At 34.1% G+C, this 22,018-nt stretch overlaps 1 protein-coding gene across 1 annotated transcript in view; it reads left to right on the forward strand.

Annotated features, from left to right (window-relative positions):
* EPC2 (enhancer of polycomb 2) overlaps nt 1-22,018 on the forward strand; it is a 105,949-nt gene that overhangs the window by 32,037 nt on the left and 51,894 nt on the right. The window contains exon 2 of the mRNA XM_039855812.1: nt 6,271-6,430. Coding sequence (XP_039711746.1) covers nt 6,271-6,430 — 160 coding nt within the window. The remainder of the gene's footprint in view (nt 1-6,270; nt 6,431-22,018) is intronic.

Consider the following 22,018-nt stretch of genomic DNA (forward strand, 5'->3'; position numbering starts at 1 on the left):
TTTTTAGCTGTGGGCTTTTCATATATGGCCTTTATTATATTGAGGTAATTTCCTTCTATTCCTAGTTTGTTGAGTGGTTTTTAATATCATGAAAGAATGTGAATTTCGTCAGTACATTAATTGAAATGATCATGCCATTTTCTCCATTTTTTTATTATGGCATATTATAGTGTTCAATTTTTGTATCTTGAACGTTCTTGCATTCTAGAAGTAAATCTCACTTGGTCATGATGTATGGTTACCATGCTGTACATTACATCCCCAGAATTTTATTAATCTCGTAACTGGAAGTTTTTGCCTTTGACAACCTTCACCCATTCCATCCCCCTCCTCCCTTGTAGTGTTTTTGTTTGCTTTTGGTATCGAGTAATACAGGCCTTATAAAATGAGTTTGGAACTTTTCCCTCCTCTTCAGTTTTTTTGGAGAATTTAAAAAGGATTGATGTTAATTCTTTAAATGTTGGTAGAATTCTTCTTTGAAGCCATACGGTGGTGAGCTTTTCTTTGTTAGGAAGTATTTGATTACTGAATCAATATCCTTACTAGTTATAGGTATGTTCAGTTTTTTCATTTTTTCATGATTTAGTCTTGAAAGGCAGGGTGTATGTTTCTAGAAATTTATCTTCTAGATTATTCACTTGGTGCATAATTGTAGTAGTCTCATGAGTTTTTATTTCTGTGGCATCAGTTTTAATGTATCCTCTTTCATTTCTGATTTTTGGTATTTGAATTTTCTCTTTGTTAGTTTGTGTAGCTAAGGCTTTGTCAATTTTGTCCATCTTTTCAAAACAACTTAGTTCCATTGATTTTTTCCCCTATGTTTTTATTTTCTATTTCACTTATTTCTGCAATAATATTTATTGTTTCCTTCCTTTTTTCAATTTGGGGTTTTGTTCTTTTTCTAGTTCTTTGAGGTGTAAAGTTAGTTTATTGATTTGAGATTTTTTCAATGTAGGTAGGAATTTACCGCTATGAACTTCTCTCTTAGTATTGCTTTTGCTGCATCCCTTAAGTTTTTATGTTGTAGTTTTGTTTTCATTTGTCTCAATATTTTCTGAATTTCCTTGTGATTTCTTTTTTGACCCATTGATTGTTCAAAAGTATGTTGTTCAATTTTCATGTATTTGTAAATTTTCCGGTTTTCCTTTTGTTGTTGATTTCTAGTTTCGTTCCATTGTGCTTGTAAAAGATACTTAGTATGATTTCAATCTTAAATTTTGTAAAATTTGTTTTGTGTCTAAGGAATGTTCTGTCTGAATTTGAGAAGAATGTGTTTAGTTGTCTATTTGCGTTCTTTTGTAGAGCTTTGAGGTTTACTAAGATTATTCTAAACCTTGTTGTCAGATAATTCACAGATCTCCATTTCTTTAGGGTCAAGTCCTAGAGATTTATTTTGTTCCTCTGAGCCAATTTCTTCACGTGCCTTATTTGTTGCCGAAAATTGTGTATTTGAAAACACAGTCACCTCTCCCAGTCTTTATGAATTGGATTTATACAGGGGAAGACCTTTACCAATCAGCCCACATAGGAAGTCTGGAAGCCCAAAACTTTTTTCTGGAGAAGCATCTTCTCTGGCCATGTGCATGTAATTTCCCAGTTAGAGAAGTTTGTTAGTTCTTGATCAGGAGCTTGTAACCTTTTGCTCTCTCTGGTGTCTGTCTGTGGTACTGCAAGTTCTCTGATGCTATAACAGGCCTTTCAGCAATCTTTTGTTCTCCACAGCCCCCAAACATCCAAAGAATGCTGGTTTAGTCAGCCCTCTGAGTTAGGTGAGATAGATGTTAGTCCCTTGGGCTGCTCCCCAAAAGCTGGAATGTTTGATGCACGTTCCTCTCTTCTCTTTCCCTCCTAATGGAGAAGCCTTGAGCAGGGTGTTTCTCTAGAGTGCACCAAGCCATATCAGTTTATGTCTGTGGTGGTACAGGTTGTCATCCACTGTCTTGCTCCTTGGTGGGCTTTTTTTGATATGTAGATTTATATCTTTTATTTTCAGACAGTTGCAGGGTGTGTGTGGGGGGGGTATTGTTTTAAGTATTAGTTCTGTTGCACTGTTTTGTTTTTCTCTTTCAAGGACTCCAATTTTATGAATGTCGTTTTTTCTTTCACTGTTTTACATCCTACTATATTCTTTCTTATTCATTTTTTTCTTAACCTCATTTTTATTCTCTTGGTTATTTAACAGTCTTTATGCAATACATTTATGTTTTTGTTGGAGTATATTTTGTATTGGGCTTTTACTAATTTTAGTCTTCATCTCTGATATACTGCCTTTTTCTTTCCTGAGTTCAGTCAACTCTTTCCATTTATTATGAGTTTTTTACATCTGTCTCTGATCTTAGCTTTTGAGTTTCTCATTCAAGGTGATTTTTTATATCTCTATGTCTTTATTTGGGGCATATTTAATTAAGTTTAGAGCAGTTTTCTTAAAGTTTCCTTTTGTCCCTCCACCCCCAAGAGTGGAGGTTTCATTAGAAGTATAGTTGAATTTTGTTTTATGATTTTTGATAACAATAGACTTACTTTTGTAGATTTGGGTGGTTCACAACATTTCAATTTCAATGGCGCCCTCTTCTGTCTGTGTAGAATGATCTGCTTTTGAGGAGTAAGCAGTTGAAGGGCTTATCTCATTCTCGTTTCTAGCTAACGTTTCAAAATCCTCATCATTTGGTTTTCTGAGGGACAGATGAACTCAGTTTTTATCTTTTCTTTCTCTGCAACGATTCGAAACTTCTCTCAGTTTTCATCTCCCAGAATTTTGTTACACTCTGTTTTGTGCTGATGGCTCATCTCTCATTCTCCTTGTCATTGTGGCTTTATAAATTCCTTAATCCTATGCTAGTAAGTTTCTGTTATAGGGAGGTAGAGTAGATAAATGGAGGCATTGAGTCTTTTATCTTTAATTGGGAGTTTTGCATATGAATTTTTAAAATACTAATGAATAATCTTTGACTTTGTATGCAGCCTGACTCAATTGATAGATTCTGAAACCCAGTAAGTTGGGACATGAGCTTGGCAAGATGACAAAGAAACATATAAATATCTACCCATGTGGCCATAGAGCCTTAGTTCACTCATCTCTAAAAGAAGAAGAAAAAATTTCTACCTTGCAGTATTGTACTTGGTACTTATTATATATGTCTAAAGTCATGAATTATTTAGCTTCCTTTAGATAGCTTTTAATGGCTTGTGTTAATTTCACATGTACTAGGAAAAATATAAGATACAGAGAATGTATAATATCTCCAGGAAAACTCAAAAAACGTTTAGGTATAATATAGGTTTCAAAAGGATATTTCAGAATGTCAGTGTAACCATAAGAAGTGATTACGTGTATTTTGATGGAGAGTTTCTTCATTTAAAATGCAAAACTTATAAACTTTTTTCAAAAACTTAACAAAAGAATACAGATGTACTACAGAAAATTCAGTAAATATAAAAGGTCATACCAAAAAATAAAGGCCACTTGAACGGTTAGCATTTTGTGATATTTCCTTTTCTGTATTCTTCCAGGCTCTGTTTTCTACATTCATACTCATTTATAGTTATACATATTACTTTAAAACCTGCTTTTTAACTTAATATCTTAATGTCTTTTCAAGTTAGTAGAGATCTACATTGTGTTCTTTTTTTACTACTACCTAAGAGTTCCATTTTATGTATATAAAATAATTTATATAACTAATTCCCAATTGCCATTAGACTTTTTTTGGTATTATAAACAATGCCATGATGAGCATTTTTATTTAGTTACTGTTGCCCATTTATGTTGCCTTTTGATGAATTTCATAAGTAGAGTTGGTGGATCAAAGGAATGAATGCCTTTTTAAAGGAAAGGAAATCAAATAGTGCTTGATATATAATTATTTTTTTAAAACCACGTGATCTCACCAATGTATAATGCCGCATATAACAAGGAATCAACATCATTCCTGTCAGTCTCTTTCCCCAGTAAAACAAATCACAACTTTGGTACCTACTTCTAGGATTTTGTGTGTTTGCCACTGGTAGTTATGGTTATTGTATGAAACATAGGTGTCTAGAGGCCATACCTTTTTGGGAGGGAAGGTTGGGGGATGACAGACTGATAATCTGGGGAAGGAAATGATAGCTGAGAATTTACTTTTAGAGCTAAATTTGGTCTGTAAATTAAAATGGGAGATGTGTCATGGTCCTTAATATCTGGCTGCACCTCTGTCATCTGCTAGCTGTGTTAATAAGAGAGTCATCTGATCTGTTTTTAAGTTTTCTCATTTGTAAAATTAAAATATTAAATCTTCATCTATTAAAGATGTATTTCAATAATTGGATAATGTTTAAAATGTTTTATTTAGAAAGTTCAATATATATCAAAAGAATCTCTTCAGATCAAAAATATGTTGCCAGTTAGCTCAGTTTCCTCTTGTCACCCATGTCTGTGCATTATCAGCAATACAAGAACATGGTTTTTTCTCTACTAAGGATGGAATAGTCAACATTTGAGTCAGAGTCCTGAAATTTGACTTATATATTTTATCACAACTAAAAGCAAATCACTTGTTTCTTGAATTTCATTTATGTAATGGGATAATATCTCTCCTTATGCCCCAAGATCGTGAGGGGCTGATAAGTATGTGGTTGTGGATGTACTTTGAGAACTGTAAAATGTTATATGACTACAAGGTGGCATTGCATATTGCATCACTTTCTTTGACCAAGAGGGGTGCAGTATCAGCAAAGTAATAGGAAAATATAGGCTTATATAATGCTAGAAGTTGCTCATTCAGGCAAGGCCTGGTTTCTTAGTTTTTTGATGGGTGTGTGTGTGTGAGAGAGAGATCCTCACAATTTCTTAGTTAACTCAGAAGTTTTTACTACTAAAAGATCCTAACTAGATTGATGATAATATATGTATGAGGACATGTATTTAGTGCTCCAAGTTGGTATTCTAGCTTATGAAAACCATATTTCTACCTGGCACTGAAACTGGAGAAACTCTCAGCTGTAAGCCAGCACCCAGCCTCCTGTCCTTTTCCTTAGCTCCTTCCCTTTTATTGGATGTCTCCGGGCTTTTGTCCATTTTGGATATTCTGTTTTCTCTACTTGGCTTGTTTCTTCTTTTGCCTTACGAAATCTCCATTGATCCTAAAAGTCTTAGTTTAGATTTTACTTTTTTTGTTTATCTTTTGCTATCAAGACAAGTGGTTGGAGAAGAGACATGCTTGTCAAGCTCATACATGGTTGCATACTTAGATATCTATCTCTCTTCTATTAGCTAACTTCCTTAATGGTAGAGTCTTTGTCACTCACTCTTATAATTCTCAGTGACAGGACTGGTGTCTGATAGGTGCTCTGTAAGGTGTTGAAAGAATGACTACTGATAAATAATTCTTAATTTATGCGCTGTGGCAGAGCTGTTCTCTTTTAGATGAGGAAATCACAGAAGGCCCCTCCAGATGAGACTTGAAGGACTTTCCAAAGCAATCCACTGGATATTTAGGAACCTTAAAGAGAGGCAGTGTAGCTAGAATGAAGAAAGAGAAGAAAGAGTTAAGAGATAATAAGGTCATGAAGATAGATATAAGGCCTTATAAGTCATTGAGTGATTTTTTTAACTAATCTAAATGTGAAGGGGATCTACTGGAGAATAACATGATCTAATTTTCCTTCTACAAGGTCAAGCTGGTTTGTTGGGAATCGTCCATAGTGGGTCAAGAGAGAAAGTATGCATTAAGTGGTGGAGGTAATGAAAAGTTATTAGAATCTGCGTTTATTTTATAGGAACTTTTTGTTTAACTTTGTTTAAAAATATCTCCTGCCATGATAGTAATATAGTCTGTTGAACAACATTTTATCTTTGAATTATCCAGAAATTTTTACTGTCAAAGTTTTAGGTATATAAATGCAGAAGATACTTTAAATCTGTGATAAAAATTGTTTTCTTGTCATTTGCATTTTGTTTGTAATCTAGTATTGGTGGCATACCTCAATTACTTTAGCAAACAAGGGATCAATCTTCTTGTAATTAAGATGTTAAATTCTAGTTTGTGAATATGCATATGTTTAATCTTTAAAAATTCCTATTTATTAAAATTCAAATTAAGGTGATATCAGTATAAATAAGTATCAAAGGGGAGCTATGGCAATGTTTTCTATAGGTCTGTGGCAAAGAAACTACTTGTAATTGATTCTTAAAGCACCTTGCAATTATTAAACAAAGTAAAATTTAAATATAATTATGCATTGAATTAACATTATTAAAACAACTTATGTTGCCTACTTTACATTTTCCAGGAACATCATTTACAACGAGCTATTTCAGCACAGCAAGTGTTTAGAGAAAAGAAAGAGAGCATGGTCATTCCAGTTCCTGAGGCAGAGAGCAACGTCAACTATTACAATCGCTTGTACAAAGGAGAGTTTAAACAGCCAAAACAGTTCATTCATATTCAGCGTAAGTTTGTTAATTCATTGTTTTCTGTTTGTAATTTAAATTTATCAACCAGCGAAAATCCTTTCTCTCTTCTGCCCAAAGAGATTTTAATTTTAAATTCATATACCCTGATTAATAGAAAACGTACAACCTTAAAGAATAAAATCCCTTTGTGCTTACATTTGAACTTAGAGATCATTTTGAATGTTAGTTGCATTTGGATCATTTGATGTTTATAGTTTAGAATTTTGTATAACACTTATACCTTATTATACAGCTAAAAGTTGCTGATTACCATACCCAAATAAGATTTACTTTTAAAGGCCCAGTGGCTGTAACGCCAATTAAGTGTGAGTTGTCTGAAAATTTTTAGAATTAGATCCTACCTTCATCTAGTTTATAAAATTCTAATTTCACTTCTTTGGTACTCTCTCTCTTTTTTTTTTTCTTCCCATTGTTACTTTTTAAATGATCACCATCTCTTGCCTTAAAACTATTTTAGTAATTTCCTAACTATTATATTTATTATCCCCCATCTCCTGTTTTTGCCCTCTTCTAATCTTTCCACAAAGTCCACTGGTAGGAGAGTGGTCTTCTTGAAGTGTCAGTCTGATTAAATTATGCTCTGGCTTAAAATTCTGTTATTTATTGTCCACAGGAGAAGTTTTTAGCTAATTCTGCAGAGAGATGCTAGTGGCTTGGTATCTCGTCTGGTAGTGGGTAGTGTTTTAAAAAAAAAACAAAAACAAAAACCAAAAAAAAAACCTACTTTGGGTAGCTTGTTAAAAGAAGAGATTCCAGGTCTCTGCTTCAGGCCTGCCTATCTGAGAATCTCTGGTATGCAGCCTGGTAATGAGTATTTTTTAAAAGTTCCCCAAGTAATTCTGAAACATCTCCAGATTTAGGACTCACTGTAAGATCTGGTTTTTTAATCAATTCTGAGATGCACATTTTTTTCATTTGTCATCTTTGAAATGAGATTGCATCTTAAATTGCTATTGTCCTGGAATGAAGTCTGGTTACTCTAAAGAGAATTTACATTTGTTTCTGCCAGGCATCTGGGGACACTACCAACCTGAGACCATTTTAAGTTCTTTGCTTGTTTTGTTTTGTTTATTTGTTTTTGGACCACAGTGGTAGCTTTAGTTCAGACTGCAGACCTGCTTGGAATTTAGTTCTCAGAGGGAGATTTTTACTCTCCCTTCCACCTAAGGGCAAGTTGAGAAATATAAACTTACTTGCTTTTCCTTTTGGCATGGCCAGTTTATATCTTTACCTTACACTGACATTGTTGTAGGAGTATTCTATCAGACTTCTTGATAGACCCCAGATAAAGCTTTTTTTCTTTCTTTCTTACTCTGTATAAAGTAATGGTGCATGTTGTAGTTGATGTCAGGTTAGATTTGACAGACTTCAGTAAAAGCCGAATTCTTCAGTTTGATTTGTGATTTGTTCCCTGACTATTCTGCTAACTTCATTTCCTGTTGCTTTTCCTCTCACTCTGTACCATAGGGAGCAACTAAAAATTATACACATTTGCTTTGTTTCACATTTCACAATTCCTTGCATGTGCTATTTAAGTCTTCTTTCCCTTCCCATAGCTCATTTAAGACCTAAGCTCCCTTATGAAGCTTATCTTGACCTTTCTCATTCTGTCTCTTCTTTGTATCTCAGTATCTTGTATATCATACCTCTATTAGTGGACTCACCATACAGCTTGCAATTATTTGTAACCATTCTTTCTCCTTTAGACTGTGAGTTCCTTGAGGGCAGGGGACTTTGTTTTATTTTCTCTTTGTATCTTTAAAGTGCATGGCTTATAGAGATACTCAATAAATGGCCTGTTTGTTGACTGATTGAATTGTTTTTAAATGGTTTTTTAAAGGCCCTTAGGTGTCAGAATCATCTTCCAGAAACTCTTCTGAAGCATTCAAGAGAAACATACATGCAAAAATTATTGTCATATGTTTTCTCTGTATTCTTTGACTTCGAATCCCTTTAACTTATTGAATTTGCCTTTGTATCAGGAAGGAGATAGCTGTTCACAAGAATTTCTCAAGCCAAAGTATCTGATTTTTTTGTATATTGAGAACAGTATAGCTGGACAACAGGACCATTTGTAAAAACTATTCTAGGAAACCAAGAACCAAGAAATTAGGTGTAACCCATTTGGGTCAGGCCCATTGAGTACAATAAACATGAATTTTATGTTGGTTTTTTTTTTTTTCCATTTCATTTTATTCTATTGTAAAAAATGGAATAAAATTATGTATCTTTTAGTTTGTCAGCATGTAAATTCTATGTACTATACTATATAATATACTATATATGTAATTTGTTCTGCTTTTCTACTTATATTTTAAGTTTCTTAGATTTTTATATAGTCTCTTATTTTCATTTCCAATGTATATTAATTTTTCATGAAATTGATACTCCACAATTTGCTTACCTGTATGCCTATTATGGGCTTTAAGGTTATCTAATAAAATTTTAACTCATGTTATTGAGATTGGTTTTCAAAGAAGGGTTTAAAGAAATTTTTTGACATAGCTTCTTTCCAAGCCATTAAATATAAGAAATTTCAGAAAATATTACTCTGTGTTTTTCCTTTTACTCTTTTAATGATAGATTGAAAAGAATCCTGACTTGCCTGGCTAGAAAAAGACATTGTAAAGTTGCCACAGATAGGGTAGCCTAGTTCAGGCCCATCACATTGCTTGCTTGGGCTTTGGCAAAAACATTTTTATTGTTCTCTCTGCTCTTCGTGCCTTCCAGGCCATATCCACACTGCCACTATTGTGATTATTACCCATCTAGAATTTTTCAAAGACTCTCTGTTGCCTGTAAGATAAAATTTTAACACTTTTGTATAATGTTTAGGCTCTCCTTTGTGCCAATCCATCCACGGTTTCATGCATGTTCTTCTGCTATGACACCAACCTTATTGAAATGAACTGTTGGAGGGTCTGGTTCCTACTCTTGACTGTAAGGCCCTCAGGAACAGAAGCTCCATCTCATTCACCATACAGCCTCTACAGTTTCAACATATTCCCCTCGCCCTCAATTTCTGTAACTCTTCACATTTTCAGCTACAGTAACAAGCTTCTTGCATCTCTCTGACTTACACCTGTTTCCACATGCCTCCATGCTTCCACATAGCCCTTTACTTCTTCACTTATTAAAATATAACTTGTTCTCCATGTCTGGGACACCTTTAGGAGCCTTTTCCTGACCCCTATAAGCCCTTGGCACTGTTTACCTCAAGCTCTCTTGTATCATGTGCACACCCTTGATGTGGCATAGACCACTTTCAGTTTTGATTGTTTGGCCTTTTGCCTCATTAGGCATAATGCTCATTGAGAGCAGGGGCATTTTTTTCTTTTAATTTCACTGCCTAGGATTATCATTATTTGCTATTGAGTTTTATGAGTTCCTTAATATATTTTGGATACTGGCATAGAACCTAGCATGTGGTTAAGTATGTAATTAAATATTTGCTGAATACATAAATGAATGAGTGAATGGATAATTGAAGATAAAAATATATACATTGTGATATTTTTCAGACAAGGTAGGACTCAAAATTGTACACAGAATCAAATGTAATAAAAGTATTGGTGTATAAAATGAAATTGAGAGACTCACTCTGTGGATCCAAGTTAGAAATTAAAAATTAGCTCTGTTATTCACCAAAACGTCGTTTTAGGGAAAAAGTTTCCACCAAAAGGGAGTTGGGAGTGGAATGATACCAGTTTTGGTATGGATGTGAGATAAACCTTGTTCCTTCCTGTCCCTTTCAGTACTAGTTTTCCATAGTCACTCATATTGGTATTTTGGGGAACTTATTTAATCACAGCACATTGGGGTAGTCTTACCAGGTTGGAAGCATCTTGGAAGCAAATAGTTTTTGATGATCCAAGATACTCAAACTTTCTCATTTAGGCTAATTCTACACACTGATTAATTGTGCGACACATATAGAAAATGCTGCCTCCATTTTACCTACTGTTATAACAAATTTACTTTGGGTATCTCAATTCAGATTTTATAATTCTTTAATTCCTTTTGGAGTTTAAAACTTGATCAAATTCAGGATCCAAACTTTTCTTCTTAAAGAAATGACTGTTTACATTGCAATAAGTTTTTTATTTTGACCTCCTGTGACTCCTTTAATATAATATTTTACAGTTCACATTAAGTATTTCAGAATTTTAGAACATAAAGGAACTTGAGATAAATTGTTTCATGAGTATTCCGAAGTTAATTTGTGTCTAATTTTGAACTCAGATGGTTCTTGGAAACAGGACTCCTTTTCATGTTTTGAGAGGAAGCTTCACTTTCCCTTCTCACTGCATTACGCCTACAAACAAATCAGTGGACCATCTCACCTGCTTCTTGGCTATAAGAAAAGAGAATTCAGGAGAAAGGATAAGTGGGAATAGCACCCTCTTACTTGTTAGGGAGAGAAAGCCACTCTAAGGAAATTAAATTCTGCTCTTTGTATCTGCAGCCAAGATCATAAGCCCTAAAAAAGTGCCTGTCTGTGTGTGTACGCTACTGTACAACTCAGTACACTTGAAGCTGGCTCCTTCTATGTCCAGCAAAACTGACTAGTCAGTCTACACTGGGAAAAGAAGAAAATTTTCATTCAGTGTAAAGTGGACCTGTATAGACCTCTAGGTTTTCAGCAAGAGTGAGACAGATGCTGACCTAACATCCAACTTCAGTCTCATTTTCCTTGGAATGTCCTTTGCTTTCTCCTCATTAAACAAAAATGATGATAATTGACCCTTCGCCCTGGCAGGACAAGCATGTTTTGATTGGAAAGAATTGGTAAAGATTCCAAATGAGCATTGTTTTATTTATACAGCAAAACTTCTTGGTGAAAAGGATGCATTTTAGGAGAATATCAGTTTCTTATATATTAAGAAATCAAATCAAGCATTAATCTCACGAAATGATATCACATACTTAAAATAAATAGTTGAAAAACAGTGTCACAGCTACAAAAGCAGATTAGATTTGTGGAGACATACTCTAAGTGAAGCTAGATCCCAGGTTGGAGTGATTAGAGGGGTGATAACAAACAATGAGCAAGGTCTGGCACTGAGAGCAACCCACATTCAGATCAGATGGCTTTAAAAATCTTCCTTTCTTCTCAAGATTGGGCTGAGCCTCCTGTCCTTGAGTGTGGGCACTAGGGCTGTGAGTGTGGGCACTAGGGCTAAAATGGTAGACCAGTATCTGGGTAGCTACAAATCCAGGAAGGAGGAAGAGCCCCAGAACTCTTAAAATACTAAATTTTAAAGTAATGCCAGGTGTTCGGGTGAAACGCAAAATACTCATTTGGCAGTCTGGAATAGATGAAAGAGAAGTCTGAGTACAAGGAGAGTGCCCCTTGGGCCTCTATGCATTTATTTATGTCCACTATTTTAAAAAAAAAATTGAGATGACTATGAATGAAATGCAGCACAATAGATTAAAGACCATGGTTAAAGAAATTAGGGAGAAAATAAAAACACTATAGTAAGAGGTAATTTTGATATATAGCAGTAAGTACATATTTTAGGCATGATGTAATTAATAGACAAAGCAAAAAAGATTGGTTTTAAGGTGCCTATTTTAGTGTATGTTTTCTGGCACTGAAATATTTAGAACCCTCCCCTGGGGCCACACGAAGAATATACTGTGATGTATCCCAGCAGCACACCTGCTTGTACTAATAGGCATTACCAGAAAAAGGCCTTCAGCATTCACCTAGCAACTAGATTCTTCACTGACACCACACTGCCCTGAGAGTTGGCACTTTTCAGCCTCGTGTCTAGTCTCCTAAGATTAAATTTCTTTCTTATCATACCCCAGTAATATAATTTCTTTGGCTGCCTACCTATAAAAATATTTTGTCATGCTTATTTCATGAAAATTTTAATAGAAGACTGGACTTTTTTTTCTACAGTAATGGGTAAAAGGCATAATAAAATTGTTAACATTTACCGATTGCTTAGGTCCTATTAGTGTTTTACATATTTTAAGTCAGTTACTCTTCAAAGGAACTTTATCAGGCAGCTAATATTTTTACCCCATAAAGATAATGCAGCTAGCAAATGAAAGAGTCAGAATTCAAACCCAGGCCATCTGGCTCTAGAAGGTACCTGTTTAACCGTGTTATACTGCTTCTCAGTCATAGCTCATTATTATAAGATGCAAATACTGATACACATTAAACAGAAATCCATTACCATTCAAATGTGGTTGATAAGAGAATCAACAATTGTGAGTAAAGGATTCTTCTTTTTTTTGATGGATAAATTGCAGGATGAATTGTAGGGTAGATGCTAGGTTTTCTGCCGATAGAAAAGGGAGTTCTGGATGTGAAAGACAGATGCAAACACCTGCTATAACATTGTTCTGATTTGGCCTGGCAGGATCGATTAATGAATAGAAGAGTAGTTTGCATAGGAATGAGAGAAGGTGCCAGCAAGAGGGAAAAGCTTTAAGAAAAGGGAATCATAAAAGTAATAAAAACATATTTTGCAATTTTGCTTAGGATAGTGAGGAGCTCCAGTGAAAGGGGGTGAATTTTAGTATTTGGAAGGCCTAAGATCTAATTATTTAAAGCCTTTTAAGTTTTACCAATCAAAGATGTTGGGGGAGAAAGCCACTAGGCAAACAATATGGGCTGAGTCTTTAAAAAAAAAACTCCCACTCCAGTACATTGCACACATGTGCGCAGGTGTGTACACGCACATACATACATACATACATACATACATACATACATACATACACAATAATGGAGGGATCAGCTAAGACCTTTGGGCTCTAGGAACTAACTGAGCAGAGCTATAGAATCTCTTCTAGTGCCTCTGGATGTCCTGGCTTTCTCCAAGTCCAGTCGATATTGGAAGACATTCTTCCCACCTTAATAGAGGAAAGCCCAAGTTAGCAAGAGGCTGTATGGCAGTTACTGCTTTCTAAAACCTCTAAGCACTGTGCCTGGCAAACAATAAAGTTTGCTTTGGGTGGACTAAATTGGACTACATAGGTCTTTGGTCAAGTTTCAAAAAGCGTATCATAGTTGACAGTACCTCACATGGTTTGTTCAGAGGAGACTAAAATAGATAATAGAAGTGATGTAAAAAATGAAAGAATAAAAAAGTGGCCTTTATGATGATGTTTTTTAAATGTTGCTCACTATCCCTGTTATCACCCCTTCAATCACCCAAACTGAGATCTAGCTTCACCTAGAATATGCTCTCCACAAATCTAAATACAATCTGCTTTTGTATTTGTAACACTTTTTCTAGTATTTAAAATATGATATTTTCGTAATTGTTTTCTCACTGACGTTCTTCAGTAAAGTCAGAATAATCAAAAATATAGGTATATAAGATATCCTCCCACCATGGAGGTTAAGTAAAGCCACCCGCCCCCCGCTTCCTAAATTGGACCTTGTTCAAAAATAGTTGTTTCTCATCACTGAGTTAAGAATCTCCTTTGCTTCTCTGATTAAAAAAAAGAAAAGAGGGTATGGGGTGGGGGGATTGGAGAAATTGAGGTTTATTCTCTACAGTGAAAAGTAAAATGCTCATTGCAGAAAAAAGTTAATTTTATTGCACAGATAACTAACAGATAAAAGTTGTATTTTCTTCCCTTTTACCCCACATTTGCATTATATTTTATATTTACGTGTGTATTTGTGACTTTTACTTTTTTTACTTATAGTAATAGAGTAAGCATTTTTTTGGTCATTAAATAACTAATTTTGAAAACTATAAAATATTAAAAGAAAATTTATATCTTTTAGTAGTCAACAGGAATCCGTAAGAAAGCAATCTAGTACCGAAGGTATTTTTTTGTTTACATTTTAATTAAAGAGTTTTAGACCCAGGTTATATGTGGATTTGTTATATTAGTAAAATATGAGTTTGTATATTAGTAAATATTGGTAAATTAGTAATCTGCATTAGTAAAATATAATTTGCATTTCAAAGAAAAATAGGATTTTAGGCTTTTTTAAAAAGTTTATTTTTGTTTTTTGAGAGCTAGTGTGCAACGAACTCTTTAGATAAAGCCTTATTTGACTTAGAGACATTTACAATCTTGTTATCTAATCCAGCTACATAATCTTTTTGGGATATAAAGTTTGTAGGATGCCAATACTTATGTTCTTTAAGGGGATATTTATGACTTTAGTTTTCTGGAGGAAATAACCCTCTATAAGAATTTTTCCCCTTTTTCCCTCATAAAGAGTATTAAGAAACAAAATTTATATAACCTGATATTAATGAGACATTCTAGCTCTGGTACTTATTTTAGTTATTAACTGTGTTAATTTTGGTCAAGGTATCTGGTTCATCTAGAGTTTTAGATACTTATATTGAGGGAGGGAAAAATAATGCCTACTTCATATGATTGTATGAAAAATAAAATGAAATAATTTTAGAATAGCCACTGTTACTTGACACATGTTAATTTTTACCTCCTACCAGCATCTAACCTGGTGCCACAAAACCACAACAACATCTACAAAATTCTGGGCAAGAGCCAATGAGGTCTAGATTTAGAGAACCGTATTTTGAGCAGATTTAGGCAGGTTTTTTGTAACTGACTGGAAGAGAAAAGTGAAAAAAGAACAATTAAACATAACTAATTATCTATCTGTGGAATGTGGAAATGAAATATGTTTAGATGTGGTTCCATAATATCTCATAATTAATACATATTGAGTGTTTATCGTGAACCAAATATTGTTAGTAGTCTGTATGTTTTACCTTATTTCATACCCATGAAAACTGTATGAGATAGATAAAATTATTTCCGTCATTTTGTAGAGGTCATAGTGGTCTGTTGTAAATACAGACAAGTTTAGGAGCATGCTCCCAAAACCTTGTAACTAGGGAGCCAGAATTTGAGGTAGGCAGTCAGATTCCAGAATTCATCCCCACTCCCACCCCGCCGCCCCATGTTTTATTGAGATGTAATTGATATACAGAATAATAATGATTTGACTTAACATATGTTGCGAGATGATTACCACAGTATGTTTCATCCATCACCTCATACAGTTACCCAAAGAAAAAGAAAAAAGAATTTTTTTTTCTTGTCATGAGAACTCTTTAAGATTTACTCTCTTAACCTTCATATATCATGTAGAAAGTAGTATTAAGTATAGACATCATGGTACACATTTCATCCTAGTACTTACTTATCTTATAGCTGGAAGTTTGTACTGTTTGACTACATTTTCATCTGGTTCGCCCCTCCCTTCACCTGATCTTTTCTATGAGTTTTTGTTCTGGAGTTTTTTTTAGTGGTAATGGCTTATTTTGAGATTCCACATGTAAGCGAGATCGTATAGTATCTGTCAGACTTAATTCACTTAGCATAATCCATGTCACAAATGACAGGGGTTTCTTCTTTTTAATGACTAAATAATTGTGTGTGTGTGTGTGTGTGTGTGTGTGTGTGTGTGTGTGTGTGTGTGGGGAGAGAGAGAGAGAGAGAGAGAGAGAGAGAGAGAGAGAGAGAGAGAGACAACTTTGCCCCTTCATCTGTCAATGGACACTTGGGTTGTTTCCATTCTTGGCCGTTGTAAATATGGCTGCTATGAACAGGGGAGTGCAGATATCTCTTCAAGATAGTATTTTGTTTCCTTCGGATTTATTCTCAGAAGTAGAATTGCTGAATCATGTGGTAATTCTAGTTTTAGTTTTGAGTAACCTCCATTCTGTTTTCCATAGTGGCCGTACCAGTTTACATTCTCACCATCAGTACACAAGAGTTCCCTTTTCTCCGTTTTCTCGCTATCATCTATTATCCCTTGTCTTTTTGATGCTGGCCATTCTGTTGTAGGTGACATCTCATTGTGGTTTTTATTAGAATTTCCCTAATTAGTGATATTGAGCATTTACTCATGGACCTATTGGCCATTTGTGTATCTTCCTTAGGTAAGTGTCTATTCAGGTCCTTTGCCCATTTTTTAATTGGATTAATCATTTGTTTTTTTTAAGATAGTTCTAAATTTACAAAAAAAAATGAGCAGATGGTATAGAAAGTTCCCATATGTTACTCCCTACACACACACATACACACCTCACACATTTTTCACTGTTTGTATAGTTTTATGGACTTTAAAAAATTCATATTATGGATCCACCATTACATTATCCTACAGAATACTTTTACCACCCTAAAAACTCTCTCTATTTCACCTATTCATCCCTTCAAATCCCTGGCAACCCTGATCTTTTGCCTTTTCCAAAATATCATATAGGTAGAATTATACAGTACTTAGAGTTTTCAGACTGGCTTCTTTCACTTAGCAATATGCATTTAAGGATCTTCTATGTCTTCGGTGGCTTGATAGCTCATTTCTTTTTATTATCGAATAATATTCCATTGTGCGGATGTATACCACAGTTTGTTCATTCATCTATTGAAGGACATTTTGTTGGTTGCTTCCAATTTTAGATGATTGTGAAAAAAAAAACTGCTCTGAATATTCTTCTACAGGTTGGACTTAAATTTTCAAGGATTGATTGCTATTTGTATATCTTCCTTGATGAGGTATTTGTTTTCTTAATGTTGAGTTTTAAGTGTTCTTTGTATATTTTGGATACAAGTCCTTCATCAGATATGTGTTTTAAAAATATTTTCTCCCAGTCTGTGCCTTGGCTTTTCATTCTTTTCATAATGTCTTTCATATAGCAGAAGTTTTTAATTTTAAGTCTAACTTAATTTTTTTCTTACATGGATTGTGCTTCTAAAATCTCATCGCCAAAAGTAAGATCATCTAGATTTTCTCCAGTTACTTTCTAGTAGTTTTATAGATTGTGTTTTACATTTAGGTCTGTGATCCATTTTGACTTAATTTTTGTGAAAGATCAAATGTGTATACCTAGATTCAGTTTTTTATATATGAATGTCCAGTTGTTCCAGCACCATTTGTTGAAAAGACTATTATTTTTCCATTGAATTGTCTTTGCTCCTTTGTTAAAAATCAGTTGACTATATTCGTATGGGTTTATTTCTAGGGTCTTTATTCTGTTCCATTGATTTTTTTCGGGAGAGGGGAGTCAATTCTTTTGTCAATAGCACACTGTCTTAATGATATAGCTTCATAGTAAGTCTTTGAGTCTTTCCCTCTGACTTTGTTCATCTTCTTCAGTATTCTGTTCATCTTCTTCAGTATTCAGTATTCTGATTCTTCTGGACCTTTTGTTTCTCCCTAAACTTCAGATTCAGTTTGCCAACATCCACGAAATAACTTGCCAGGATTTTGATTGAGATTGCATTAAATCTATAGATCAAGTTGGAAAAAACTGACATCTTAACAATATTAAGTCTTCCTGTCCATGAACTTGAATATCTTTTTATGTAGTGTCACCAGAGTTTTGTAGTTTTCCTCATATAGAACTTTTACATATATATTTTTTTAGATTTATACTATTTCATTTTGGGGGGTGCTAATGTAAATGGTTTTAGTTTTACATTTCACTCTTTCGTTTCAGTAGATAGAGAGCATATAACTTTTATGTATTAACTTTGTGTTCTGCAACCTTGCTATAATCACTTGGTTCCAGAAGATTTTGTCATTTCTTTTGGATTTTCAACAGAGATGATCATGACATCTGTGAACAAAAACAGTTTAATTTCTCCCTTCCCAATCTTTATAACTTCTATTTCTTTTTGTTGTTGTTACATTAGTTGAGACTTTTCAACAATGTTGGAAAGCAGTGGCGGGAGGGGATGTCCTTCTTTGCCTTGTTTCTGATTAAAGTGAGAAAGCTCTTAGTTTCACACCATTAAATATATTAGTTAAAACTAGATGTTTTGTAGATGTTCTTTATTGAGTTGAGGAAATTTCCCACTATTCCTAGTTTGCTGAGAGTTTTTATTTTTTTTATCATTAACGGATGCTGGACTTTACTAAATGCTTTTTCTGCATCTGTTGATATGCTTTTATGATTTTTCTTCTATATTGATGTGGATTACATTCATTCACTGTCCCAGCCTTGCATACCTGGGATAAATCCTACTTGGTTATGGTATAAAAATTCTTTTTTTTTTTTTTTACATTATTAGATTTGATTTGCTAATAATTTATTGAGGATTTTTGCATCTATGTTCATGAGAGATATTGGTCTGTAGTTTTCTTGTCATTTCTTTGGTTTTGGTTTTAGGGTAATGCTGGCATCATAGAATGAGTTAGGAAGAATTCCCTCTACTTCTGTCTTCTGAAAAGCATTGTAAAGAATTGATATAATTCCTTACTTAAATGTTAGGTAGAATTCACCCATGAACCTATCTGGTTTCTGGTGCTTTCAGTTTTGGAAGATTATTAATCATTGATTCAATTTCTTTAATAGATATAGGCCCTTTCAGATTGTATATTTTTTCTTGTGTGAGTTTTGACAGATTTTGAAGAAATTGGTCCATTTCATCAAGCTTACCAAATTTGTGGGTACAGTTATTCAAAGTATTTGATTGTCCTTTTAATGTCCATGGGTTCGGTAGTGATGCTCCCTATTTTTTTCATTTCCGATATTAACTAATTGTGTTTTCTTTTTTTCTTAGCTTGGATAGAGGCTTACTGAATTTTTTAAAGTTTTTAGTTTTGTTATTTTTCTCTTTATTTCCTGTTTTCAATTTCAGTGATTTCTGCTCTATTTCTTATTATTTCTTGTGTTAATAACAGAATTTGATTTGCTGCTCCTTTTTTAGTTTTCTAAAGTGGAAGGTTAGATTATTGACTTTAGATCTTTCTTTTTTTCTAATATATGCATTCAGTAGTATAAATATCCCTCTAAGTACTGTTTTCAGTGCATCCTACAAATTTTGCTGAGGTCATTTTCATCTTCATTTTGTTCAAAATATTTTAAAATTTCTCTTGAAATTTTTTCTTTGGTCATATTTATAAGTATGTTGGTTAATCTAAGTATTTTGGGATTTTCTAGCTATCTTTCTATTACTGATTTCTAGTTTAAGTCCATTGTGATCTGAAAACAGACATTGTATGATTTTTATTCTTTTAAATTTGTTGTTTTTATGGCCCAGAATGTGGTCTCTTGTTCAGTGTTCTATGTGAGCTTGAGAAGAATGTGTAATATGCTGTTGTTGGCTGAAGTAATCTATAGGTGTCCATTATATCCAGTTGATTGATTGATGGTACTATTGAGTTCAACTATCTCCTTATTGATTTTCTGCCTCCTGGGTCTGTTCATCTCTGTTTGTGGGGGAAGGAGTGTTAAAGTCTCTATCTATAATAGAGGATGCTATTTTTTTCTTGCAGCTCCTCCATTTTTTTTTGCCTCACACATTTTGATGCTGTGCTATTAGGCATATACACATCAACTATTGACCTCTTTATTATATAATGCCCTTCTTTATCCCTGATAACTTTTCTTGCTCTGAAGTCAGCTCTATGTGAAATTAATATATCTCCTACCACTTTCTTTTGATTAGTTTTAGCATAGTAAATCTTTCTCCATCTTTTTACTTTTTAATCTGTATGTGTGTTTGTATATAAAATAGGGTTTTGGTAGATAAGAAGTTGGGGTTTGTTTTTTGACCCATTCTGACAAGCTTTGTTTTTTAATTGGTGTATTAGACTATTAATGTTTATAGCAATTACTGGTATAGTTGAATTGATATCTACCATGTTTGTTACTTTTATTTATTTATTTGTTGCCATGTTCTTTGTTCCTTCTTCCATACTTTTTCTGCCTTTTTTGGTTTTAATTTAATTTTCATTTCTCCGTCTTTTCTTAGCATATCAATTATGCCTTTTTTTTTTTTTTTTTTTTTAGTGGTTGCCCTAGAATTTGCACTATACATTTACAGATAATCAAAGTTCACTTCCAGATAACACTACACCACTTATTGAGTAGTGCAGGTACCTTAGAACAACAAAATATTTTTGATTCCTCCCCCTTGTTCCTTGTATCATTGCCATTATTTTGTTTTGCTTATACACAGCATACATAATCAAATACATTGTTACTGTTGTTATTTTGTACAAAACTGTTGTTGGATCAATTAAGAATAAGAAAATAAAAGATTTTATTACCTTCACTTATTTTTCAGAGCTCTTCCTTTCTTTATATAGATCCGAGTTTCTAACCTATATCATTTTTCTTTTCTCTGAAGAACTTTTTTTAACACTTCTTGTAAGGCAGGTCTGCTGGCAACAGACTTTCTCAATATTTGTTTGTCTGAAAAGTATTTCCTTAGTTTTGAAGGATAATTTCATAGAATACAGAATTCTAGGTTGGTGAATTTTTTCTCTCAACATTTATTTCATTCTCTCCTTTGCTTGCATGGTTTCTGAGAATCAGATGTAATTCTTATCTTTGCTCTTCTCTATAGGTAAGATGTTTTACCCCCTCTGGCTCCTCTCAAGATTTTTTTTAATAGTTGATTTTCTGAAATTTGAATATTATATGGCTAGGTGTGGTAGGGTCTGGGGAGGAGGGGCATTTTCCCTGCCTGGTGTTTTCTGCATTTCCTGAATCGGTGGTTTGGTATCTGACATTAATTTGGGGAAAATTTTCAGCCATTGTTGTTTCAGATATTAGATCTATTCCTTTTTCTTTTCTTTTGGTAATCTTTTTACACACATGTTACCCTTTTATAGTTGTCCCACAGTTCTTTGATTTTTTTTAAAAGTCTTTTTCTCTTTACTTTCCAGTTTTGGAAATTTCTATTGTGTTATTGTCACACAGATTCTTTTCTAAGCCACTCCGCTAATGAGCCCATCAAAGACATTCTTTCTATTTACAGTATTTCTAATTGCTAGCATTTCCTTTTGATTTTTTTTTAGAATTTTCATCTTTCTGCTTACATTATGTATCTATTCTTTCATGTTGTCTACTTTTTCTATTAAAACCTTTAATCATTGTGTTTAAATTTCCGATCTAATAATTTCAACATTCCTACCATATCTGACTCTGTTTATGATGCTTGTTTAGCCTCTTCAAACTGTTTTTTGCCTTACTGCACCTTTCTGTTGAAAAGTGACAGTGATGTACTAGGTCTAGGTAAAAGGAACTAAGAAAAATAGGACTTTAATGATGTGGCGGTAAGGTATGGATGGAAGGGAAGCATTCTAAGTCTTAGATTAGGTCTCAGTCTTTTGGTGAGCCACCGGCCCTGGACTCTGTACTTGACCAGTGCTTTTCAGTTTTTCTCTCACCTTAGGTGGAACAGGATGCCTACAGGGTGTTGGAGTTGGGTATTTCCCTTACTCGAGGTCAGTAAGGCTCTGATAAAGCCCCAGAAGGTTTGGCTGTGGTAAAATAGTTTCTCCTAAGTGACTTTGTTAGGAAGAACACAGTGCTCCGGCATATTTCAGATGGTTCCTTTTCCCCTCCTCTTGCCTGAAGCAAGAGGAGATTTTTCTCTAATATTCACTCTGAGGACCTGGTAGAGTTCCTGGAGGTAAAACTTAGCAAAGTGTATCTTACTCCTCCACCCGGTTCCCACTCCTCATTACAGAGTCCCCCTAGAGTTTTTCCTCAGACGTGTCTACACTGAGTTTCCAGCAGTTTGTTGATTGCAGTTCATGTTTTCCTACCCTGGCACTGGTTCCCAGGGTGGTTTCTGCTA

The sequence above is a fragment of the Pteropus medius genome, unplaced genomic scaffold (genome assembly GCF_902729225.1).
Source record: "Pteropus medius unplaced genomic scaffold, Ma_sr-lr_union100, whole genome shotgun sequence".
NCBI classification, from domain to species: Eukaryota; Metazoa; Chordata; class Mammalia; order Chiroptera; family Pteropodidae; genus Pteropus; species Pteropus medius.